The 27,478-nt window shown below is 43.8% G+C and overlaps 1 protein-coding gene across 1 annotated transcript in view; it reads right to left on the bottom strand.

Moving 5' to 3' along the window:
- The window catches only part of FRMD4B (FERM domain containing 4B), a gene marked incomplete at both ends in the record, with an annotated part of 179,538 nt that overhangs the window by 117,961 nt on the left and 34,099 nt on the right, over positions 1 to 27,478 (bottom strand). The window contains 2 exons of the mRNA XM_079712814.1: positions 3,235 to 3,329; positions 5,460 to 5,525. Coding sequence (XP_079568940.1) covers positions 3,235 to 3,329; positions 5,460 to 5,525 — 161 coding nt within the window. The remainder of the gene's footprint in view (positions 1 to 3,234; positions 3,330 to 5,459; positions 5,526 to 27,478) is intronic.

The following is a 27,478-nucleotide window of genomic DNA, read 5'->3' as shown; positions in this document are numbered from 1 at the left end:
AAATGGCCAATTCCCACTCCCCCCTCCAAGAGCCCAGCTCATACTTCTTCTAAAAATAAACACAGCTAGAGCCAGAAGACACCTTCTAAACTGATCATAATTCAAAAACAGACTCTGCTGTCATTTGCACGGGAGTGCACGAAGGACATTTTGGAGCCAGGCTTCTTGGAAAGACTAAGCATTGACCGATGTCACTAAAGAAAATAGCTAGAGGAGGGACTTAAGTGAGACATTCTTCTTCCAATAGAGTATTTAGAAAGAAATCATCCCAAGGCACACGATGGGGAAAGTGGCCCAAGTCAGGAAAGGAAATCATTCATATTATGTATTCCTTACTTTCTGAGGAGAAGGTCCTACAGTCTGAACACTTGATGTATGCCCCCTCTGGTTATGTTCACCTGAGTCTGGAGCTTTCCCAAAAGCCTGCCATGTGGCCAGGACTCTTTTCCAGCCCACCACGAACCTTACAGCCTGGGACATTTGCAAGACCGCAGTCATTAATCATGTCACTCCCCTGCAGAACATCCTTCAGGGGCCTTGGTGTGCCTTCTGCATCTACATGACTCTCTGGGCTCACCTGTGTGTTTGTCCTTCTTATATCTTAATCCACGCTCAGGCCAGTTTCCTAGCCACTGGGCAGATGTACCATGTTCATGACCATGTCCATGCACTGGTGCACAAAATGACTTTTCCCTGAATGCTGGCTCCTCTCCCCACTACCTAAGGTCTAAGTGCCCTCCCAGTTACCCTCCTGTGTGGCTTCCCACTCAAGTCCTCCTTCAGCCTCCTTCAGAGCACACCTTCCTGCCATGACTACGAACAACAGGATGTGTGCATGGGCTCTGCATACCCTACCTGTTTAATAGTATAATACTATGACCCTATTTATTATATGTACCTTATATAGTACTTATTATTTTGGTGCTATTATTATGCCCATTGTACAGATGAGAAAACTTGAGTGTCAGAGATATTAAGTCTAAGATCTCATAGCTACCAAGCTTCTATGATGTCCACCCTGCCTCCCTCTCAACCTTTATCTTGTACCACTTTTCCTCTTACTCTCTCTATTCAAGGCATACTGGCTTTTTTTTTTTTTTCTTTCTCAAAAATAAAAAATAAAAAACCAAAGTCAAGCTTATTCTCACCTGAGAGTATTTTCACCTGCTTTAGTTAGAAATTAGATTAGTTGGGAAAGCTGCCCCGACTTTTGCAGAACTGGTTCTTGCTTTCTATTATACATCACCTTTTAGAAGCCGTCCTGGTCCACCCTGTCTAAAACTGCATCACCCCACCCCCATTTTTCTTGATCATGGCCTCTTGTTTCATGTTCTTCAAAGCACTTGTCATTTCTGGTATCTTCTCATTTATCTTTTTTTAAATATTTATTTATTTTGGCTACACTGGGTCTTAGTTGCAGCATGAAGGACCTTTTAGTTGCAGCATGCAGACTCTTAGTTGTGGCATGTGGACTCTTTAGTTTCGGCATGCATGTGGGATCTAGTTCCCCAGCCAGGGATCAAACCCGGGCCCCCTGCATTGGGAGCCCAGTGTCTTACCCACTGGACCACCAGGGAAGTCCCTCATTTATCTATTTATTTACTTGTTCTACTGGACCATACTAGTGCAACATAAGCTCCATGAGAGCAAGAACCTGGTCTGTGTTGTTCACAGCTGAATCCCTGGAAGCTGGAACAAATGCCTGGCATTTAGTGGCACTCAAGAAATAACTGTTGAATGGATAAATTACTCTAATATTCATGATTTTAGCCTCTATTTTATGTCACCTTTCCCTAAATTGTAGTGTTTGTGTACTTATGGTTTTTACCATATAACCTAGCCATCACGTATTTATGGTTTTAAGTCAATGCTGTTTGCTATGATTTCAGTCACATTCAGATTCAACCTGTATGTGTGTGTTTAATCACCGATTCTCATGAACTGGTTCTGTCTTTCCAGCTAGAGCCTGTGCTCAATGGACATCTGCATTTCCTATTTCATCCAGCAGAGGACTGATCAGACAAGGTCGCAAACCGTTGTTGAGTGAACAGATAATTTTGTGATTCAGGATGAGATGGGTGATGTGGAGTGCACTTTTTTCCTGCTTTGTTGAACTCCATTCAGGAAACATCTTAAGTCTGAAATCAAAGTTTTCAGGTTTTTCTATGTCTCCTGACAACTCAGCTGTCTGGGTTTTTTTGGTTTGTTTTTTCTTTGCTTTTTTTGCCCAGCCCAAGTCCTGAGCCCACTGGCATTTCCAGGAGGTCCTAAGCTTGCAGCCCACCAAGGCTGGAAGTAATCAGCAGATACAAAGTGTTAAAAACAAATTAACCCCTTCCTGAGGTAATTTTCTGCCTGGTTAACATGAAGAATGGAAAAACATTTAAACTGAGAGAGTTACGGAAAGAATGCTGGCTGGGTGGTTGGCCAATATATTTTGTGTCTGGAACACGTTTTCTTGAATTTTAATATTTGAAGAGCTCTTTGAAAATTATCCCATAAAGGAGAAGAAATCATTTAATATATCAAGCTGCATATAACTAGGCAAGTCAGGCTGCCATAAAGCACGCACACACACATACACACACACACATGCAGAAAAGAGCTGGTAAGACTAAACACCTTTGCTTACACGGAGCTTTAAATTCTTGTGAATTCACTGTTATATAACAGTCTCATTTCAGAGAGGATTTCAATTGTTAAAAATATACACAATATCCACGTTAGCATTAAAAATGTAAGTAAAAGAAAAAAAATGAGGGTTACATAAAATGGGCCTAAGTGGAAGTTAGAAATTTCATCCAGCATTAAAGTATATACATATTTATTCAGTGGGCCCCAAAATCACCTTTAAACTTTCTTGCCACCAAATCCAAACATTAATTCAGTTTCAAGATATGAGTAGATGACACTAGCATTTCTATCCCTCTTACATAAGCTAAAGAAGCAAGCACAACTGCATTCACAGAAATGTGAAGACAGTCTATCATCAAGAATAACAAGATCATTGCAACAAATTTCTAAGGCACTTGGGACAATGTTCTGAGTTCTTAGAATGATCAATATTCCCTTTCTTCTCCTTTGACCAGAGTTCTAAAGAAAAACCAGTATTAAAAATTCTTCAGCTAGGCAGGACATATTCTAATTTTTGGAGCATTCCCCTGCCCCTGCTTTTGGTGGAGAGTTATGCGCATAGGTAACCCAGACAAAAGGTAAAACTATGAAAACTCTTACGTGTCATCTGTAAACGTGATTCCAAAATACTCCTTTTCTTTCAGGTTGAAATGCGAAGCCACGAGGTCCAGCAACTCTCTTGATAAAAGTTTGGGCTGTTAAGAGAAACATATGATTGGAAACAATTTGGTCCCCTCTCCCTCCTTCTGCCCCAAACACTTTAAAGCAGCCTTTGTTTGTTTGTTTTCGGATGCCCGTGCCCTTTTGCTGCTTAATCTACTATAGACCATTCTCTAAGGGTTTGGGAAGGGGAGGAAATGGGAACAGGAACATCACTGAGATCATCATTTTGATATATCTGCGATTCCATCCAGCACCTTATTGTTTCCTCTAAAGTAAAAGTGTATTCACTAATGCATTGGTGTTTTGGAAAAAATGCTCTTTTATATACAGTATGGTGCTAGTGATCAAGACAAAGAATATTAAACACCGCCTAGATTGTAGGAATAACTTGGCTTGGTGACGGTCAATTGAAGAGGCTCAAGACCCAAAGGCTCAAGACCCAGAGAGAACTAACAACCACCACCACAACAACACAATAATAATAGTGACTGTTTATTGTGCTGGACTCCTTCTACCCATTATTTCATTTTAATCACTACAATGAGTCTATGAAGTAGGGGTTCTTGCCATTTTATAGATGAGCCAACAAAGGCCAAGAGCAGTCAAGCACCTTGCTTGATGTTCCAGTTAGTTAAGGACCAGATTTGAACCCTGTTTTGTCTGAATCCAAAGACTAATAAGCTTTTCACTTCTCTCCAGGGATGGAGTAATTGTATCCATTGTGCAGATCATCATCACCAGTACTTACTGGGCACCTCATTAGAGGAAGAATCTAGTCTATGAACTTTTGGGAAGCACTGGCTCTGGTGGGAAGAAGCATGGCTTGGAATCAGCCAGAATGTCCAGAGTGAGAGCGGATGGTGGATTTGCAGAGACTGGGGAAGGAAAGGGGGATTTGCAGGGAGGCATTCTAGGTGGACTTCTTTTGAACTTTGAGCCACACATTTTAGGGCTCATTGTGGTAGTTTGAGGGTTGGATGTTTCTTGTTGGGGAGGAAAGAACAGTCATGATACAAAAAGAAGAAAGGAAAAAATGTTAAAGGAAAAGAAAAAAGAAAAGAAAAGAAATAGAAATCTAGACCAAAAGGTCTACTTTGGTGAAACTATGATTGATGTGCTATTTTCATTCTAATTGAAGCCTGTACACAGTGGGCTCGGCACAGCCTCAGAAAGAAGAATTTAGGTTTGGTGAAGGGAGGGAATTCTAGCCACGGCTTTAGGTGTGGCTGTCATCAGGCACTTCCATGATTTTTTAAGATTCTGGGTCCAGAGTGTTGGGTGAAAAAAGAGAGAAGCATCAATAATTAAGATATCATCACTCATGTAAGTCCCATGTGTTTTACAGAGATTTCGTTCACATCTATAATCTAGTTTGATGTTTTTTTAATTATACTGAAGTATAGTTGATTTACAATGTTGTGTTAATTTCTACTGTACAGCAAATTGACTCAGTTATACATATACATATATATATATATATATGCTTTTTTAATATTCTTTTCCACTATGGTTTATCACAGGATATTGAATATAGTTCCCTGTGCTATACAGTAGGACCTTGTTTATCCATCCTATATCTACAAGTTTGTATCTGCTAATCCCAAACTCCCAAGTTCCCAAGCTCCCAAGCTGACTTGCAGACATAGAGAATAGACTTGTGGCTGCCAAGGGGGAGGGCGGGGGAGGGAAGGATTGGGAGCTTGGGATTAATCTAGTATGATTTTAACCATTATTTCTGAGAGGAATATTAGGCAATCTTAATGCCAGTTCATAGCTGTTGAAACTGGGTATTTAACTTGGACCATGCCATGTGACAGGAAAGTGGCAGAATGACAAGTCTCAGCTCACAAAAACCCTTTCAGGGAAGCATTATGGTCTCCAGTTTACCAACAAGAGGTGATTCAGAGAAGTCAAGTCACTTGCCCAGGGTCACACAGCTACTGAGTGTCAAAGCTGAGACTGCAATCCAAGCATCTCTGAATCCTGTCACCAGTCTCTAGTTACTCTTAAATACAGCTAGGTTTCCTGGCTTTGAAGCTTTATCCCCCATAAACAACCCTGTGTCACTGGCTCTGAGGCACAGATAAGCAAGCAGGCTGAACATAGGCCACAAGACCTACAAAGGGAACCAGGATGGCTTGTCCCTGTGTGGCATCACCTACCTGAACCAGCAGCTCCAATCTCCTGTCATCCAGGAGGTGCACCTGGCAGTGCCTGCCTTCTGTCATCTGTGGAGACAAGACAGCAAGAGTGGCATCAGGCTGGGGCTGGCAGGCAAACCCTTCAACTTGATTTACCATTTCTTTTACGGGTGATGTGCTCAGCCTAAAAATGCTATCAGTTGAGTTAATCAACAGGTTTGGTCATAAACAGATTTATTATATGGCATCAGCTCTTGCATTTACTTTTATTTATTTATTTATTTATTTATTTATTTATTTATTTATTTTTATTGTATATTTTTTGGCTGCATTGGGTCTTTGTTGCTGTGCGTAGGCTTTCTCTAGTTGTGGCTAGTGGGGGCTACTCTTTGTTGCGGTGCGCGGGCTTCTCATTGCCGTGGCTTCTCTTGTTGCAGAGCACCGGCTCTAGGTGCATGGGCTTCAGTAGTTGTGGCGCGTGGTCTCAGTAGTTGTGGCTCGCGGGCTTAGTTGCTCCGCGGCATGTGGGATCTTCCCGGACCAGGGCTTGAAGCCATGTCCCCTGCATTGGCAGGCAGATTCTTAACCACTGTGCCACCAGGGAAGTCCCTATTTTTATTTTTTTAGCTCTTAGATTTAAAAGAAAAAAGAATGAAAAGCAAAGACCACTCAATATATTGAAAAAACAATACCTATACAACACACAAAATTATACTATGAAAAGCAGGTTTCCTTCCCAGAGGAAACTACTATACTTTTCCTTGAATCAATATTTTATTTTCCAAATGAAGATGGTTTTATTCATTGTTGTGTTTTAATAAACACAATACATGCATAATTATAGGATGAAAAACAAATGATACTAAAGTGAAAATGTAAAGTGTCCATTTTTGAAGCTTTGGCCCTCCTTTGTAGTATTCATATCACTACCATAATTAACAGTTAAGAATAGTTAAGGTAGGGAGTTCCCTGGCGGTCCAGTGGTTAAGAATCGGTCCTGCAATGCAGTGACACTGGTTCGATCCCTGGTCAGGGAGCTAAGGTCCCACATGCCGCAGGGCAACTAAGCCCGCGCACCACAACTAGAGCAACTAGACAGCCCGCGTGCCGCAACTCCCGAGCCCATGTGCTCTGGAGCCTGCGTGCCACAACTAATGAGCCCATGTGCCCGCATGCCACAACTAGAGAGAAGCCCACGCACTGCAACAAAAGATCTCATGTGCCACAACTAAAAAATAACAACGCAGCTAAAAAATAAATATTTTAAAAAAAGAAGAGTTAAGATACCCAGTTAAGAACAATTAGATGTATAAATTACTAATTATATTTAACTTTTTATCACTTATAACTGCAATACTGGGAAATTACTCCTTGTAAAGTATTTAAACAATGCATAAAATGCAAAGATCAACTTTGAGTAACTCATGCTCCAAACCTTTCTACCTGCAGAAATTACCACTCTGTCAGATTGAGGAGAATCCTCACAGACCATCTTTATATGGATTTTCAGATATACACGTATACATGTTAAAAAAACATATTCTCATGTTAAATGTTTTACTTTAATATTATTATATTGGACATATTTTGAAATGAAGCAGGTACTCTTTTTTTTAACTTTTTTTAATAATTAATTTCTATTTATTTATTTATTTATTTTTGGCTGCATTGGATCTTCATTGCTGCGTGTGGGCTTTCTCTAGTTGTGGCGCGCGGGGGCTACTCTTTGTTGTGGTGTGTGGGCTTCTCACCGTGGTGGCTTCTCTTGTTGTGGAGCACGGGCTCTAGGCACACGGGCTTCAGTAGTTGTGGCATGCAGGCTCAGTAATTGTGGCTCGTGGGCTCTAGAGCACAGGCTCAGTAGTTGTGGCGCACGGGCTTAGTTGCTCCCTGGCACGTGGGATCTTCCCGGACCAGGGCTCGAACCCATGTCCCCTCCACTGGCAGGCAGATTCTTAACCACTGGACCACCAGGGAAGTCCCGAAGCAGGCACTCTTAATATTTGTGTGTGTGTGTGTGTATGTGTGTGACTGCGGTGTCTGTGTATATGGATATTTATATGTGTATGGTTTTTTTCAATTGAAGTGGAACTATGCTATACTTACTGTTTTGCCCCTTGCTTTTTTTTTTTTTTTTTTTTTTTTGTGGTATGTGGGCCTCTCACTGTTGTGGCCTTTCCCGTTGCGGAGCACAGGCTCCGGACGCGCAGGCTCAGCGGCCATAGCTCACGGGCCCAGCCGCTCCGCGGCACGTGGGATCCTCCCAGACCGGGGCACGAACCCGCGTCCCCCGCATCGGCAGGCGGACTCTCAACCTCTGCGCCACCAGGGAAGCCCCCCCTTGCTTTTTTAATTCAATATTTCTTGGAAATCTTTCCAATGTCAACACATATAGACCGACCTTATTCTTTATAAAGGTTCTATAGTATCAAATCATTGTGCAGAGGTATTTAATGAGTCTCCTGCTGAGAAACACTTAGACTGTTTCTAGCTTTTTGCTGTCATAAGCAATGTCACAATAAATTTTGCACATCCAGCTTTGTCCATGCATGTGGAATTGCTGGGTTACTTTTGAAAAGCATCAGCAGCACTTTGTCTCTTAGGTGTTGTACAAAACTATAAGACCTTGGGAATTCCCTGGCAGTCCAGTGGTTAGGACTCAGCACTTGCATTGCCAGGGGCCCAGGTCTAGAACTAAGATCCTGCAAGTCACCATGACTCTGCAGAAAACTAAACTAAACAAAACTATAAGACATGGAAACACAGATACATATAATCCCAATTTAAAAAGAAAATTGCTTCCATTACTGAGCACCAACTACATACTTAGCATTGCTCTAGGTGTTTATAATCTTATCTCTGAGCTGCATAGTCACCTTCTGGGATTGGTGTTGTTATCCCCAATTCAACAGATGAGAAAATTGAGTCTCAGAGTGGGATAAGCAATCTGTTTTTAATGTGAAAAATACTAATTACAATATCTTACTTACATTTTTGATTGAGCTCTGCTCTAAAAGCCTAGAAAGTAGCTCAGCTGGTTAGATTGGAGATGTGGCCCATAGGAACCTTGGAAGTAGTGCTAAGGGGTAAGTGGGAAGCTTTACGTTGCCCCATGGCCACTGATTATGCCCTCAAACTCTGCAAAGCCAGGTCACATACACATCTCTGGTGGCAAGAGGAAAGGGAACAAATCTTTATTTGTTTCAGGCACTAAACTGGGAACTTTATGGAAATTATCTCATTAAAGTGCCACAAAACTCTACAATATGGCAACATCCCCATTTTACAGACAAGGAAGTCAAGGTACAGAGTTTAAGGTTAATCATTCAAATTTGCCTGGGCAAGAAAAAACCAAGGTAAAATTTGAATTAATGTCTAACTGAAAAAAAAAGTCATCTTTTTTCTACTATTCTATACTACAGGAGGAAATCAATCAATGTGTCAGTTTAAATCATTTAATCTCTCTTGTAAAACCCACACAAGCAAACCCTAAGTACATGCCCTACAGAACAATAAAATAATACCCAGAAGATCAATGGAAACAATATGAATCCATTAAGGGATATGTACACATGTATACATTCTTTTTAATACTCTTTTCCATTACGGTTTATCCAGAATCCTTGTTCCTGAGTTCCATAAAACATCCCTGTATTCCTTCAATGAATCCACTTTTTCCCCGCCTCTCTCTCTTAAGCTAACTTGAGTTGGAGTCTGCTTATTGCAACTAAAAGCATCTTCATATGACACCACAGGTATCTATACCTAAACCAAGGCAAAAGATCCCAGAGGACACGCTCCCTGGATGATGTCACTAATATGGTAAAATCTTCTACTCAGAATCACTGATACTCCCATCACAGACAATACATCAGCCAAGAGAGAGGCTGACATCTGGGGTGGGGGGCCCAGGGAAGAGACTAAACAAACACCCCACCATGTGATGTAATGATATACACGCACAAACTGGAGAAGGGCAGTGCAGATGAACTGGGGAGAAACTGCTACAGTTTTATGCCCACACTGGCACATCTGAACCCTGGCATGTCTGAGCCCACAGTCCTCACCAAGCCCTTTCCTACCTGGGAGGATGGCTCCTCCGGGAGATCAAAGGGCTAATTTGATCATCAATAACCACAGAAAAACCTGCCCTTGTCACTTAAATCAAAAGTTGAAAGGTGGTGGATGTATCTTGTTGGTCAAAAAAATGTTTATGAATAAATTTCAGTTGCTGCTATTAGAAATCAGGAGATGCTATTTAAAAAAAAATTTAGATGGTAAGGTCTAGAAACACTGGGCTGGATTTCCTTCATGGCCACATGTGGCCAGGGAAGGGCAGAACAGCCCCCTCTGTAGGTAGTGTTGGTGGTCTCTGGCTCACACATGTGTATTATCTGCCAGGTTCCTGGGAGCCCTACTATGTGAATAAGCAAACTACATTCAAGTTCACTCTGTACCAGGGAAGAGACACAACCAAACGTCAAAGGAAGGCCTGCTGTGCACCAGGCAAAGGACTTGAGGCCTGACCCTCATTAACATATAGTATTCCAAAATAATGGACCAAAAGTCAGGTAGTCCTAATTCAGACCTTCCAGTGTAACAGGGTTTCTAACAAAGTTTAGGGGGATAAAATTTCAAATCCAAGCTACGTGTGAACCAAGTGTGAACCAATGCATTTATGTGATGGCAAGAGAAAAACAGAAGAGGCTTCAGAATAAAAATACCATTCATGTTCTCTTCTTTTTAAAAAAATACTATTTCAGTCTCTACACAACCTATGAAAGGAGGCATCCTCATTTCAAGCACCAGGAAACTGAGGCCTGAGAAATGATGGAACTTGTACAAGCGTTCTAAGCCAGACTTGGGCTCACAATCATATTTTTATCTCTTACTACCTCTGTTACCTTAAAAAAGTTACTCAGTGTTTCCAAACCTCATAAGCAACGTCCTGACAGCTTTTAATCTGACACCCTTGAGAGTGAAATATACCACTTTTGAGGACCACATTTATTATAGTCCCCATGTGCTTGAAAATTAACAAGCAAACAGCTAAACTTTTCTGTAATCCATTTATCCTCCCATTTAAAAAAAAAAAGCTTTTTAATGGGAGGTGTATTACTAACCCATTTTAAAGAAGATAAATGACGGGTAAAGTTAAAAAGTACATGGTGGAAACGTTCTCCAGAGATGATGGAGCAGAAATAAAAATAGAGAGGGGAACACTAGTTCCTGTGTCCTTCTGTGACCCTGCCACCTGGCTAGGCATTTTATTTCTTTATGTATTTTTGGCATCACATGGCATGAGGGATCTTAGTTCCCTAATCAGGGATCAAACCCATGCCCCCTGCGGTAGAAACGGATTCTTAACTACTGGACTGCCAGGGAAGTCCCTGGCTAGGTATTTTAATAATAACACTAGCAACACAACCAGCAGACGCTTTCTACATTCCAGGCAATGCACTAAGCACTTTACATGTATGAACATATGCAAGCCCTTGTGATACTCACAGGTAATATTATCTCCCAGTAACACAGGAGAAAGAGGTTACTAGAGAGATTATAAATAACAAGATTCATAAATGGCAGAACTACACCCAAACCCAAAGTCCAAGCTCTTAACCACTTAGCTACCCACAAGGTACTCCCTACGCTATAAAGTGACAAATTGTGGGAAAGCCTTCCCACGCAGCCCATTTTCAGGAGAGGAGATGAGTGGGTAGAAAGGGAAAAACAATACGTCATAAAGCAGGTGTGAAAAGTTCCAGGGCAAAATCATTTGACTAGAATTAGTTAGAATTGTAGAACTTAGAGTCTTAGAAGGGATCTAATCACCGCCGCTTATTTGGAACGTGGGGAAATTAAGGAAAGATGTGCCCGGAGCCACACAGCAAGTCAATGTGAGCTCCAGGATTAAAACTCAGGACTCTGGAACCTAAAAAATAAAACCAACTAGTGAATATAAGAAAAAAGGAACAGACTCACAGATATAGAGAACAAACTAGTGGTTACCGGTGGGGAGAGGAAAGCGGGGAGGCGCAAGATAGGGTAGGGGATTCAGTGGTACAAACTACTATGTATAAAATAAATAGGCTACAAGGATATATTGTACAGCACAGGGAATAGAGCCAATATTTTATAATAACTTTAAATGCAACTTAATCTTTAAAAAGTGTGAATCACTATGCTGTACACCTGAAATTTACATAATAAAACTCAGGACTCTGCCTTTCAGGCCCGACATGAGGTGAGCATGACGTTACTCAGCTGCTAAATACCACCTTATGCAAATGCACTTCTTTTCCCAACAGATGGATTTGTTTCTTTTAATTTTTAAAAAATACTGTAAACATAAAAAGAAAAAAACCCCGGCATTTCTTACTTATTTTCAAACATGACTCCCACTGAAGCTTTCTCTTCTAATTTCATCCACAGGAGTTATATTTAAAGGGAGCTGTTCATGGATCACAATGATTATATCTACACATTCAAAATCACCTTTGAGACCCATAGAGACCATCAGAGCAGTTTCGGATTTGGCCCCTACCCAGTGACAACTAATAGCAGCAATGCCTCGCGTGGAATAGAAAAACATGTAAGAAATTCATCTCTTTGGAAACTTTCGCTTGACACCCACCCAGACTTGATACCCTTCCCACCACCCTCTCCCACCTTCAACCTCAGGAAATCGGAGGTTAAAATTGTGCATGTTGGATTAAAACTCCCACCTCAGTGGTTGCCCTGCGTTTGTTTCCCAGTTGATAGAGCAGGTCCTCAGAGGCTAAGCGCTGAGTGCTGGTGGAAGGACCTTCTCCATCTGGTCAGTGGTTAAATGAGGAAGATCAGAAAGGAAGTAAGAACTGGCCACAGGCCAGAACTCTGCTTCATGGGGTGCGCTGACATGCAGCCTATAGTGGAGTTCAAGTCTGTGTGAACTTCACCCTCATGCCCCACCAAATCCCAATCCCACTACCTGATTCAGGAGATGAGAGCAGACAGTCCGTAAAACAAACAAAAAACAAACAAAATGAAAACCAAAAAGCCCCTAAGGCAAGTCAAGATAGGGCAGGGTGGGATCATTCCTAATGACTGGGGGCAGCTTAGAAAGCAACAGGAAATACCAAAAAAGGACCAGAACCCTAGCCTACTTTGGTTTTGCTTTAGTAGCTCTTTGGAACAGGGAAATATAAAAGCTTGGTAAGGAAGCATCAAGCTTCATTTCCTCTCTTTCATTCCCTTTTGACCTTTTCTGAAAGTTCAGCAAAAGAGGACCTGTCTCATTAAAATGACTCCCCAAGATTTTTTGTGGGATGACCTATCCACCATCATCATTAGAGTCTAATCCACCATCATCTCTTGCCTGGATTTGTGCAAAATCAGCTACCTAACTGGGCTTGGTGCTTTTGAGTCCAATTTCTGTATGGCCCTGTGAATGATCTCTTCAAAATACAGATCCAATCCCTTCACTTCTCTGCTTAAAAACGCCCAGTGGCTTCTCAAGCAATACAATGGAGAATCCGACTCCTTGCCTTGCTCACAGTGTCCATGTAACCTGACTCACCACCCTCTCTAACTTAATGTCCAACCCATCTGCCTTGCCTAGACACACCAGCCATACTGACCTTCTTTTCTTTTTTCTTATCTTTATATTTATTTATTTATTTGGCCACCCTGCATGTGGGATGTTAGTTCCCGGACCAGGAATCAAACCCACACCCCCTGTATTGGAAGCGCAGAGTATTAACCACTGGACCGCCAGGGAACTCCCGACCTTCTTTTCTTCCTCAGAATAAAGGCTTGTTCCTACTTTGAGACTTTGCATATGCTGTTCCCTCTGTCTGGAATGCTCTTTTCCCAGATCACGGCACAACTGGGTGCTTTTGCAACTTTTAGACGTTAAATCAAATGTCACCATCCCCAAAAGGCCTTCCCTCTCCTCAGTGTAAAGTACAGCCTGGACACTGTCTCTCATACCACACTGCTTTATTTTCTTTGTAGCTAATATTTCTTTTTGGTTGTTGTTTGTTTATCCTCTATCTTTCACCACCAGAACGTAAATTCCACGGGGGAGGCCTTGGTTGATTTGTTTACCATTGTATCCCCAGGGCCTGGAACAGGGCCTGGTACACAGTAAGAATGTGGACAATAAATCTCTGCTCAGGGGAGGAATACTTTAACTGGTCAGAGTCTAGACACAGGTACCAATGAAACATTCACAAGTGATTTAAACATGTAGAGCATAATGTAAAGTGAGGATGTTCCAAAAACACCTCCCAAGCCTTGACCCAGACAGACTTACACATTTAAAAAACAAGCTTTCCACCCAGAGAACAAGGTGAGCTATTAATTCCTCACCAGATGAGACATCCTGGAGGAATTGGAGAGAGGGACGTATCTAGGACGTTCTTACTTTGGGATCTATTGAGTGGACAGAGTTTTAGATTTCACCCACATGATGTCAACTCCAGCTGAACAGGGTCCCTTTATATCATCTCTGGGTGCTGAGTGAATATGAGCTATTGACACTCTCGTTCAGAGAATGGCCTAGACTGACACAGATGTCTCCAATCCCAGTCAGCTGCGATTTCCCCTCAAGGTCTTTCAAGACGGTGCCTGCCCTCCCAGTGTGCAATCATTGGGAACTTCTTTTTTTCACTACCAACCAACCATTCTCCTAGCTTCTAAGAAGCATGTAGGACATGTCACACGAGCGCTAAGCACTTCCTGTGGGTAGTATCTTCTTGCATGCTGTGAACAACCCTAGGAGGTAAGAAGTTTTACTGTTGAGATTTTATAGGCGGCAGAACTGAAGGACAGAGAGGTTCAGTAACTTGTCTAGGGTCATGTTGCTGTGACCTGGGGTAGAATCTCCGGACCATTAGTCGTATCAAAGTAGGACTCTTGGGCGTCCCTTGCAGGTTCACTGGGACTGGAGTAGGAAAACGAGAGACAGTAAGTAGGGAAGAAGCAGCCATAGCATAAAAGAAGCAGAAGAGGAAAGGAAAATGGGCCGCGGTGGGGAGAGTGATACAGAAGGGGAGAATTCAGTTAACTAAAGATGAAATTGAGTAGCTGAGTAATCTGCCTTAGGAAAAATGTTAGTAAGTAACAGTTGCTGTGGGCTGGCTCTTTTCAGAGACCTTTCTTCTATTTACATGGGCCTTTTTTTTTTTTTTTTTTTTTTTTTTTTTTTTTTTTTGTGGTACGCGGGCCTCTCACCGTTGTGGCCTCTCCCGCTGCGGAGCACAGGCTCCGGACGCGCAGGCCCAGCAGCCATGGCCCACGGGCCCAGCCGCTCCGCGGCATATGGGATCCTCCCAGACCGGGGCACGAACCCGTATCCCCTGCATCGGCAGGCGGACTCTCAACCACTGCGCCACCAGGGAGGCCCTACATGGGCCTTTTAAATTCTCTCATGACAACCCTGTGAGGTAGATTCCAATCCTGCTTCACTGTGTGGGTGAGAAAATTGAGGCTCAGAGAAGGTAACTGATGGACCCCAGCCCACAGGTCTCCGCTAGGCCGAAGAGCTAGAAGGAGGCAGAGTAGGACTTAAATTCAGGCATCTGATTCCGCGGTTTGCCCTAAATGGCCGTGTTACACGCCTTCTGTTACAACGTTATTTCCCACCTATTAGTCTTTTTTTTTTTTTTTTTAGAAGTATTTATTTATTTATTTATCTATCTATCTATTTATTTATTTTTGGCTGCATTGGGTCTTCACTGCTGTGTGCGGGCTTTCTCTAGTTGCAGTGAGCAGGGGCTACTCTTCATTGCAGTGAGCGGGCTTCTCACTGCGGTGGCTTCTCTTGTTGTGAAGCACGGGCTCTAGGTGCGCAGGCTTCAGTAGTTGTGGCTCGCGGGCTCTAGAGTGCAGGCTCAGTAGTTGTGGTTCACTGGCTTCAGTAGTTGTGGCTCGCGGGCTCTAGAGCTCAGGCTCAGTAGTTGTGGCTCACGGGCTTCAGTAGTTGTGGCTCGCGGGCTCTAGAGCGCAGGCTCAGTAGTTGTGGCTCACGGGCTTCAGTAGTTGTGGCTCGCGGGCTCTAGAGCGCAGGCTCAGTAGTTGTGGCACATGGGCTTCAGTAGTTGTGGCTCGTGGGCTCTAGAGCGCAGGCTCAGTAGTTATGGCGCACGGGCTTAGTTGCTCCATGGCATGTGGGATCTTCCCAGACCAGGGCTCGAACCCATGTCCCCTGAATTGGCAGGCAGATTCTTAACCACTGCGCCACCAGGGAAGCCCCCACCTATTAGTCTTATATATTAAATCACACATAGCTTAGGCATTTTACATATCATCTTGATCACCAAGCATGTTCTGGAAAAGCTTGATCTTGATTCACCAAACCACAGCTGCCTGGTTCCTGCCACTATCTGAAAGCAAGGCCAGAGGTTTGCAAAGGTTTTTGCAATCACCTTTCCTCGGCTATCTCCTGGCCGTACGCTGAAGAAATATGGGCGGCCGCTAAAAACGTTGTCTATGTGTTTGTTAATGATTTTCAGTGAGTATCAAGATGGAATTAACCCCCGCTTCTTGTGCTGCCAGCCCTGTCCTGCTTATGTGAACACTCTGGGTGTAGGATGATGACTTATCGGTTAGGTGGCTGCCTGGGCCTGACTCCGTTATTCTAGTCTTAAGATGCAGTCTAGCACACAGTGCAATTAATTCAACGTGGAGAAGCTCTGGATCGTGTGTTCATTCATTCACTCAACCAATATTTACCGAGCACCTCCTAAATGCGAGCACTGTTCTCGGTATTAATATATATCTGCAAATGAGATCCACAGGGCACTGTCTCTGGAGCTTGTCCTACAGTGGGATTTCGCAACGTTGGCACTACTCACGTTTGAGGCCAGATAATTCTTTGCTCTGGGGGCTGCCCTTGTGCACTGTAGGATGTTTAGCAGCATCCCTGCCTCTACCCAACAGATGCCAGTACTCCTTCCCTCCTTGTGACAACCAAATGTCTCCAGACCCTGCTGAATGTCTCCCGGAGGACAAAATCATCCCTGATTGAGAACAACTGCCCTAGAGATAAGGAGAAGAAAAGAACAATGGTGGTGGGGTAGGGATAGATTAGAAGTTTGGGAATGACATGTACACACAGCTATATTTAAAACAGATAACCAACAAGGACCTACTGTATAGCACAGGGAACTCTGCTCAATATTCTGTAATAACCTAAATGGGAAAAGAATCTGAAAAAGAATAGATACATATACATGTATATGTATAACTGAATCACTTTGCTGTACACCTGAAACTAACACAACATTGTTTTTTGGTGTTTTAAAAAATATTTATTTACTTAGGCTGCACCAGGTCGTAGTTGCCACACGTGGGATCCTGGTTGTGGCATGCAGGACCTCCAGTTGCCATGCAGGATCTTTTAGTTGCGGCATGCGGACTTCCTAGTTGCGGCATGCGAACTCTTGGTTGTGGCACACACGCGGGATCTAGTTCCCCGATCAGGGATCGAACCTGGGCCCCCTGCACTGGGAGTGCGTAGTCCTACCCACTGGACCACCAGGGAAGTCCCTAACACAACATTGTTAATAAATTATACTCCAATATAAAATTTTAAAAAAGGGCTTCCCTGGTGGCTCAGTGGTTGAGACTCCGCCTGCCGATGCAGGGCACACGGGTTCGTGCCCTGGTCCGGGAAGATCCCACATGCCACGGAGCGGCTGGGCCCGTGAGCCATGGCCGCTGAGCCTGCACGTCCGGAGCCTGTGCTCCGCAACGGGAGAGGCCACAACAGTGAGAGGCCCGCGTATCGCAAAAAAAAAAATTAAAAAAGAAACAATTAAACAAGGTATTTTTGGATAAGAATAGGGCTCTCAAATAGCTTAACTGGCAATGCGGTTAAGTTCTGAGCACGTGCAAAATGCACTTCGAAACTCACTTCTTACCCAGGAAGCACGAGACTTGAGGAAGTGGATGGGGAGAACTTAAACTGGACCACTGCTCTTGACAGGTGGCTCCCAGGAGAGATTGGAGGGATAACCCTGTTTTCTGGATGTTAGCATACAACTGCTAGCCCCCTTTCTGCCTGGCAGAGGCTGGAGAAAAGCAAACAAGAAAAGCTATTTCTGTGGCTTCAGCATCAACCTGGCAAGCAATTTCAGTCAACTTTAGCAGACATTCCCTGGGGAAGGCATTCTCATAAAAGACAATCCCTTATCAGATTATCTCCTGATCTCATAAGGCTGGTGAAAAGAAAAGCCAGGTTGGAGAGAAAGGGAGAGAGAGAGAGAGAGAGAGAGAGAAAGGGAACAACTTATTAAGTCTGGAACTGAAGGCCATCAGGAGAAACCAGCCTGGTGTCAATGAGGTGCGCACAGGATTTAGAATCAGGAGGCTTGGGTTTGTGTCCCAGCTTTGCCATGTAACTCAGAGTATGGCCTGAAAATCAGAGTCTCTCTGTAAACCTCAATTTCTGTCCCTGTAAAATGGGTGAGAATCAATCTAATTTAGCTTTGTTTGTCTCTTGCATTAATGCAGGTTGAACCTAAAATTTACCTCAGAAGATAGTCATATCACCTGTCATACGCTCAATTTAATCGGCACAGATTATGTGTTAGGGTCTGTGCTAAGTGCCTGACATGTTTTATCAGCCTTACCGTAGTGCAGTGAGTCTTATAATTAGTGGAAATGATTTGTAAGCTGTTGAGTGCTATTATGTTAACTGTACATGGTTATTTTAAGCTGGTTAAATGATTGTTTTTCTTAAGAAAAAAGTTCTGGGTTATTAAGAGGTCAAACTGTCACACTAGAGTTGAAGAATCAAACCGCCAGTTAAACCCTGGAGAGAGCAGGCAACCCAATAGCTGGGGATTAATTCCATTCCGATTTCTCAGTGATAATCAACAGATCAACTCAAATCCACCTTTGTAGCTGTCTGTGTGCACAAAGCTGGGGAAAGTCTTGCAAACGCTTGCTCTTTATCTGATTGCCACCAAATGGTGTCTTGGACTAGCTACTCTTGTTTTCACCAACACAAAACGGAAATGAATATATGTTGACTGCCTTGTCTATGTCCTGTGCTTTGGCATACATTTTATCCATTGAATTCTCACAACCATCCTGCCACACAGACACTTTTGGCCCTTTGTTTTACACCAAAGAAGCTGAGACCCCAAGAGGTTGAAAGCGACTTGCCCAAGGGTCCCAGCTAATAAGGGGCTGAGCCAGGTTCAAGAAGGAGCTCACCAAAGAACAAGGGGAAAAACAGGTGACATATCTTCATGGCAGCTTCTTCATGGAAGCAGCTGCCATGAAAACAGGGTTCTCCATATAAATTCATACTCTGCCTTGTTTTCCAATTAGAAACTCGGATGAGGCACTGATGAGAGACTGTCAAATGTTTATTTTCAGAAAACCATGCAGGATATTTCTGCTGCTTTTTTTTTTTTTTTTTTTTTTTTCCAGGAAGAAACATCCTCTTTACTTAAAACCAGTTGTTAGGATGTATTTTTAGGTATCGTGGTACAGTATCAATGAGTCAAAAAAGAAAAGAAAAAATGGGAGGGCACAGATACTGTAAACAGGAAAAGTCACAAAGTGGAACCAAGAAAAGCTGAGAACACAGCCCGTGGGCCATGGGGGATTTTCGTTCTTGTCTGCATTTCAGGTTGACCAGAAAAGAAGTTCTCCGGTCGCCGGGTAGAAAATGGAAATTTTAGCTTCAGTGATTATGCAAGTAGCAGACACCCTGTGGTTTGGAAACTTTTTGCTTTGCCAGCTCAGTTTTCTCTTTTCCCGTGAAAAACAGCCTGTAGGAAGGAGCGAAAGTACTGCGTCTTTCAAAAACTTGAAGATAAAAACTTAAAGACAAGCACAGCTCGGGTGGAGCGATTTTAAAAATAAACTGCCATACTTGTAATTTAAAGATACTCTGGGTACTGTTTATTCAGTACAGCACATTTGGAAATCTGGACTCAATATAAGCCATCCACAGAGCAAACAAATCACATATATTGCCCTGAAAACCTAACAGTGAGCAAAAATTAATTAGAAAACCTAAATCAACTTTACCCTAATTTTAGAGGACACGCTTACTGTCAGAGTTTTCATGTTTCAGTTTTTTCATCAGCCTTGTTAGAATGTCTCTGCTTTATGCTTTTCAAAATCTCTTCGTTCTTTGGGGTTCATGTAAAGAAGAGGCTGAAATAAATCCTTAGGGAGTTTATAATTAATACAAATTGATTCTACTAGGTCCAGAGTCCTACCTTGGTTGATAGAAATGTCATATTTGGGTAGGGGATTTAGAAAAGCATTACCAAATAATGAAAACAAAAAAGTCAAACTCATTTGGGACAATATAGAAAAATTCTTAATGTCCTGGACTCATTTTACCATCACAGAACAAACCTTCCCCCGCTCAACCTAGATGCTTCTAATACTTGGTGATGAAACTTTAATGTCGCCTAATGCAGGTTGTTTTTTCAAAGAGGATTCAGTCCTTTTTTGAGGCTAACATGGGATTCAAAGATTAAAACAGAGCAAATCATAAACTGGAAGGCCACAGGTCAAGGAGATGAGAGAAATTCGAAATAGGAACCCAAGAAGACTTCTGCGTGAGCACCAGGAAACAGAATAAGGAGAAAAGAATCCTTTGAGGGAGAGAATGGTGATGTGCAGCCGTCTCCTAACAGCTCATGAGCATCTACTGTCCCATTTACAAGCTGGTTTTTAAGCATAACCAATATTAAAAATTAAAGTATGTCAACTTAAATCGAAATAAATTACATTAAAAACACGGGTAATAAATGCTCACTAAATTGGAAATAAATTCATCACTTTCCAATTATTTTACTCCCTTTTACTATTCTCTTTGCTCTTGAGGTTTTTAATGTCTAGTGAATCAGTGAAAGCAATGCTCTTTAATGGTACCTAATGCTCATCTTTCCCCAACTCAGTGTTGTGACCTTGGTAACATGAAGTCGGTCAAGGTGAGAGTATTTACACCATGGAAATTGGCAAATACAACCAATCAGTGCCCTTTTCCCCAGAGAGCTGGTTGTTAACTACTTACCAGCACACCACTGGGGAAGTTCGATGGGAGAAGGAGGTCTGGGGGCAGGGTGCTGCTCTGAGCTCTAGGTCAGGATGTTGAGGCCACTGAGAGACCACATGACAAAGAGGAAAGAACAGAGGCTTTGGATTCCGACAGAACTGTTCAAAGCTCAGCTGACTTAACTTTCCTAGGACTTATTTATTACATCTCTAAAATGGGGCTAATAATGCCTACCAACAGAGCACAGAGCTTGACAGAGGCCAAAATAAACGGTGCTTGCTACACTTTATTATTGTACTTGAAAAAATCCCCAGGGGACAAGCTCATTGCTGAGGTTCTCCTGACCCAGGACTACAACTCACATATCAAATGTTCAGTGTCATTTGCTTTTCCTGTTCTTTTGCTACTGGAATATAAGGTTCATTTACTGCTGCTTTCCTAGCCCCTAAGACGGTGCCTAGCCCATTGTGGAGCTAAATAAATATGTGTGGAATAAATGAATTTCCCTTCATTTCCAGCTCCTGATACACTTTTTTTTTTTTTTTTTTTTTTTTTTTTTGCGGTACGCGGGCCTCTCACTGTTGTGGCCTCTCCCATTGCGGAGTGCAGGCTCCGGACGCACAGGCTCAGTGGCCATGGCTCATGGGCCCAGCAGCTCCGTGGCATGTGCGATCTTCCCGGACCGGGGCACGAACCCGTGTCCCCTGCATCGACAGGCAGACTCTCAATCACTGCGCCACCAGGGAAGCCCCTGATCCACTTTTGAGTTTTCTGCCTATTTCTACTGTTAAGGTCTCATCGCAAGTGAGGGACTCCTCGGCTTCTTAATGGCCAGATTCCAACCAGCTGTGTTGCTGCTATCCTTCTGGAATCTATCAGACCACTGGAACTCTTCTTCTGCTAAAGCATGCCACTGTGACCTTAAAGCCTCGGTGAAAGACATTTCCACCTTTTTCATCACAAGCAGAATTGAGCCTGTGTCATTATGCTCTGTCAGCAAGTTTCTCCCCATTTCTATTCCTGCTCTGAAATAATCTCAGTTCCGTTCTGCCCCCATCAGAAGGGACCAGCCTTGTGAGAGGAAATCTCACCCAACACTTGGGGCTGTAACCAGGGAACCAAATATTTCCCCCTGCGGCCCTGCCTCAGTGTTGTTTCTTACATGTGCTCTCATAGAGCAGCATTTCTGAAGGTGGGGGGAGGGGAGGGGTGGTGGTGTGGTCTTTTAAAAAAGGATGGCTGCCTCTCGTAAGAGTGGCCTGGATGGTGGATTATGCAAAGTCATTGGAAAGTCATCAATTTCCAGAATTTCTAGTGCTTTTCCGATCATACTTGCTCTAGTCAGGGGGGGTAAGTCAGGTTGGGGCTGCCCGGGCACTCAGCTACTTGGTGCAGGGCAGTGCTTGGGAGCAGCCCCTCGGAAGTCCAGTGGGCATGATGCCTGATCCTGGTGCTGCCTCAAACTAGCTGGACACTTCAGGGAAGCCACTGACCTTCTTTGAGTAGCTGCTGTAAAATGGGGATAATTTTGCCTAAGGGCAATATAAGCGTCCCATAAGAAGCAGCTCTTACTACCTTCTAAAGTATAGTACATTATTTAAGAAGCGTGATGGTCAAGACCATAGGCTCTGACGTTAGTCAGACTTGGGTTTAAACCCCAGCCCTCCTCTGTAGCACCTGTTGGTCTTACACAGATACTTCACTTCTCTTGAGCCTTGGTTGCCTCACCCTCACAGGGATAATAAGAGCACCCCCCCTGCCCAGGGCTGGGAGGGTCACATGAGATAATATACATAAAATGCTTAGCAGAGTGTATACTTTACACATGGTAATAACATGTAATATTATTATACTTTTCACTAATAAAAACTAGGCAATTGCTACAGACCCCTTCAGGGTGGGTGTTCTCAAAGGCCATGTTCAGGGGCTGAGCAGGTGGTGGGCGGGTTCTTTTCTGTCCCTGAACTCTACAGAAGAGAAGGAAGCAAGAAGCTCCAGCCATGTATAAACTTGTTCTGAACGTTTCAATTACTAATAATATCACCTTGGCTGTCTGGAGTGCTTTAAACTTTCAAAGTGCCTTGGCCTCTATTTCTCCTTTGAAACTTTACAGCAAGTTTTGATGTGGCAGAAGTGTCATATCCCTATTTTTCTTTGTTAATTCATATCCTTTTCATACTTCTTTTTTTTTTTTTTTTTTTTTTGCGGTACGCGGGCCTCTCACTGCTGCAGCCTCTCCCATTGCGGAGCACAGGCTCCAGACGTGCAGGCTCAGTGGCCATGGCTCACGGGCCCAGCCGCTCCGCAGCATGTGGGATCCTCCCGGACCGGGACACGAACTCGTGTCCCCTGCATCGGCAGGTGGACTCTCAACCACTGTGCCACCAGGGAAGCCCCTCCTTTTCATACTTCAGTTGAAGTATATTTGATTTATAATATGTTAGTTTCAGATGTATGGCACAGTGAGTCACTATTTTTGCAGATTATACTCCTTTTGTCATATCCATATTTTACAGATGAAGCCATGGAGGCTCAAAGAAGGGAAGCGACTTGTCTGTGGTCACACAGCTAGACAGAGCCAGATACGGAGTTCCCTCTTTGTACTGCCCCACACCATCTCCTGGCCCTTATAAGAGTATTCACGAAAAAAGTAAAGTTAAAAGAAAAATCAAAACTAACATATAAGCCAGCTCCTGCCTGCAATGCTTCCTCTTGTGCATTTTACAGTGGGAAGGCTCCCAGGACATTCAATTAGAATTGTAAAAGAGGATGCAGTGCTCCCAACCCAGAGGTGCTCTGGGGAATCTGCAGTGCTCCATCAGCAGGGTCCTGCTGCCTTGAGCACTCACCTTGTCAGTCCCTGAAGCCTTTTATTAGACTGAAATCACTGAAGAGAAAAGCACTTTTAAAGAATTGGAGAATTTTACAATAGCCCTGCAGATAGAAGTCCAAGGGGAATGATGAGGAGTCAGACTCGGGAAGGTCTGGAAAAAGAACATTCCAGACAGAGGCCCAACAAGTGCAAAGGCCCTGTGGCAGGAATAGGCTTCATTTGTCACACAACTATTTTTTTCATGATTACACTCTTTTTTTCTTTTTTTTTTTTTTTTGCGGTACGCGGGCCTCTCACCGCCGTGGCCTCTCCCGTTGAGGAGCACAGGCTCCGGACGCGCAGGCTCAGCGGCCATGGCTCACGGGCCCAGCCTCTCCACGGCATATGGGATCTTCCCGGACCGGGGCACGAACCCATGTCCCCTGCATCGGCAGGCGGACTCTCAACCACTGCGCCACCAGGGAAGCCCTTCATGATTACACTCTTAAGGAGCTTCTCTAGACATTTATTTTTCCCCTTATGCCCTCCTCCCTCATGAAATTTTAATATCACAGATATATTGTATATCTATTGGGTAGAGTTGAGCTTTTGAAGTCCACAAACTACTGTAATATCAGAGGTTTTAATGTTTGCCCCCAAGAACCAATTTTCATCCTCCTTGAGGTAAAGCTGTCCCACTGAGAATGTGCAGTTTAAGAAAAAAAATAGCAGCAAACGTGGCTGGAGCTTGGCACCAAAAGGGAGACTGGTCAGTAGACAGTAGACAAGGTCAGGGGATTAATGAGGGGCTCATGAGTGGTCCTCAAAGTGTGGTTCCTGGACTCACAGTGTCAGTATTAACTGGAGCTCGCTAGGAATGTGGAGTGGCGACCAACCATCTGTGTTTTAGCGAGCCATCCAGGTCACTCTGTTGCATGCTGAAGTCTGAAAACCCCTAGGCTATATCAGGAGTTAGGAGTATGGGTCCTATTGCAAAGGCAGTGGGAGGCCATTGGAGGCTTTTAGGGAAGGGGGGAACAAGATGGGGGGAATTTGTAAAGGATACTTCTGGTTCCTATCAGGAGATGAGACTGGGAGTGGGGTGGCAAAAATCAAAGAAAGAAAGAATGACAAGACTGTTGCATTGGTCCTCATCCATAAAATGGACATACACATATGACCAACTTTATCAGCTTGTTGTGAGGGTTAAATGAGTGAGTACTCGTCAAGAACTTGGCACAGTGCTTGGCACTGAGTGACTATTACTTATAAAAAATACCAAAACTATTCTGTTTTACTCTTAATTCTCTCTTCCAAACTCCTATTGGTTAATATCCAAACACAGATTCCCCCACTCCCTTCAGATCCCTCTATTTTTGCCCGTGTTACCAACTTAGCTGGCAGACGGGTAACGTATCTCTGTGGGCTGGTAAATCTGTAACATGTTTACAAGGCTACTTCAGGTCATGGTGAAGGTCCACAGTGTCCTATTCAGTTTCCTTCCTTTTTCATTTTTCTTATGAGATCTAATGTTGGCCTAGAAAATGAAGCTTCATGTAAAATCTGAGTTTTAGAATCAGTTCAATCATTAACTTTGGACAGTTTTCGCGTCTGTAAAATAGGAAGTGAGATCCGCAGGGTTAAGCACGGACTTTGGCATCAGGCAACCCAGGGTGCAAGACCTGACTCTGACAATTAGCTGGTGGGACTCTGGGCAAGTCAGTTAACCCCTGTAAATCGGTTTCTTTATCTGAAAGATATCGATAGTAACAGTATCTAACTCATGGAGCTGGGGCTGAAACACAAGAACGGGTAGAAAGAGCCGAACACAGCACCTGCCATTCTGTTAGCCACGATGAATGATGATGACAATTGGACCTGCTACAGGCATGGTGTGGCTACATGGGCCACTAAGAAAAATGTAATTCTGAAGGCCCCAGAAAAGGCGGAAAACATTTGGGCTTGGAAAAGACATCAGTGGGGGCTTCCCTGGTGGCGCAGTGGTTGAGAGTCCGCCTGCCGATGCAGGGGACACGGGTTCGTGCCCCGGTCCGGGAGGATCCTACATGCCGCGGAGCGGCTGGGCCCGTAAGCCATGGCCGCTAAGCCTGTGCGTCCGGAACCTGTGCTCCGCAACAGAAGACGCCACAACGGTGAGACGCCCACGTACCGCAAAAAAAAAAAAAAAAAAAAAAAAAGACATCAGTGGGATAGACTGATGACACAGATAAAACATCCTCGAGCAGGATGCTTTGTACATACACAAAGGTAAATGGATCTGGAATAATCTAGCCAGATCAGGAGAACTCCCCTCCATGTGCTCATCTCACAGGAATGGGAGGTCCCCGAGAGGGTCTTCTTGACCGAGGGGGTCTAGCTTTGGAGTTGACCTGATTCAACTGGAAGAAAGCTTCCGTCACCCATGCGGCCCACCTCGTCCTGCACCACCTGCTCCCTGCCCACCCTTCCCCTGGTCTTGCACTCCTTTCCCTTGCTCTCTGGGCTCCAGCCACACTGGTCTTCTAGTTCTTCTTCGTATGATCTCCTTCCCACCTCAAAGCATGAGGGCATTTGGAAAGTGCCTGGCTAAACCAATTTACCCTTAAAAACACAGATTAAAAGTGAGTTTCTCATAGAAGCCATTGTGTAGTGGTTAGGCGTCAAGGCTCCGAACTCAGATCGCCGGGGGTTCAAATCCTGACTTAGACGTTTTGCTAGTGGCACCATGTGGGCAAATGACCTCATCTCTTTGTTACTCTGTTACCTGATCTGCTTAATGGAAACAGTACTGGTGCCTTGCTACGAGCTTTGAATAAGCTGATGCACAGAGTGTGTGGAACAGCCATGGGCTCCATAACTCTTACTCTGAGTGTTATGTGTTCTTTAACTCTCTAAACTGCTCTTCCGCAGCACTTTACACAACTGTAATTAAAGAATGATGTACTTTGTTACATAATACCTGCCTCCAGGGACCCTATCTGTCTTGTTAATCCCTGGACCCCCCGAGTTTATAGCTGGCACCTTGCAAAAACAGCTGCTCAATAAATGTCTATTGGATGAAAAAATGGAGTTGCTTATTCATTTTTTAAAAACTGAGACCACAACGGAGACTTCTTGTTTCACATAAAACATTTAAAAGCTCTCATGAGTTGATGCGTAGTTTCTTTTAAAAACAAGGAAAAAAGAATAACGCAAAGTAAGAGCTGTGGCACGCTGGACCTCAGCACTTGTTCTAATAAAGACGGGTGCCTGCACTTGAGATGAGCGCTTGGTGACGTGCACAGTTACACGAACAAGCTCCCAGTGCTGCAACTCAAATATAGTGGTTACTGCGAAACCTCTGCAGATTTTCAGATGACTCCCTAAAGCCAGGTGACTGTTCTAATGGTGAACAGAGCAATTACTTACAGGTCCCACTAGAGTCACCTTACTCTCAACACAAGGCCAAGTACCAAGAGGGTGCCTGCCTCATCCACACCCCCATTGTCGGCAGAGGTATAACTCCTCTCCGACGAGCAATATAAACAGCGACAGAGGAGGAGGTGGCAGGACTTGCTCTTACGTTCTCAATACTTTCTATGGAGCCCATGTCATTCCAGGATCACACACTTCTAGAGAGTTCAAATAAGGTTAAGTGCTAACGAGTTCCAAAAAGCTCATTTCTCGGGTGTCATGCACAGAGGCCAGCTAGTTTCTCACCATTTCTCTGAAAGACACATACATTTATTCCATTTCCTCAGCTGGGATACAGGAGCTCTTACAAGTCTATTAGTGCGGGTAGAGGAGTTTGCAAACACCTTCCTCCAAAGTATAAACAAAGTGTGCGTGTGAGAATCTTTGCAGGAAGACTTTCTATAACTTCCGTCAGATTTATATTCTGGGTCCACGTCCTTAAAATGGTTTAGAGGGCTTCCCTGGTGGCGCAGTGGTTGGGAGTCCGCCTGCCGATGCAGGGGGCACGGGTTCGTGCCCCGGTCCGGGAAGATCCCACATGCCGCAGAGCACCTGGGCCCGTGAGCCACAGCCGCTGAGCCTGCGCGTCCGGAGCCTGTGCTCCGCAACGGGAGAGGCCACAACAGTGAGAGGCCCGCGTACCGCAAAAAAATAAAAAATAATTAAAAAAAAAAGGTTTAGAACTAGATCCTTAAAATGATAAACACTCGACCTCAAACCCAAGATGGAAGTCTGCAAGAGACATACTGCAGTTGATTACTT

This window comes from Hyperoodon ampullatus, assembly GCF_949752795.1.
Source record: "Hyperoodon ampullatus genome assembly, chromosome: 10".
NCBI lineage: Eukaryota > Metazoa > Chordata > Mammalia > Artiodactyla > Ziphiidae > Hyperoodon > Hyperoodon ampullatus.
The sequence above is the reverse complement of the archived record's forward strand: the minus strand, read 5'-3'. Positions and strand labels throughout refer to the sequence as shown.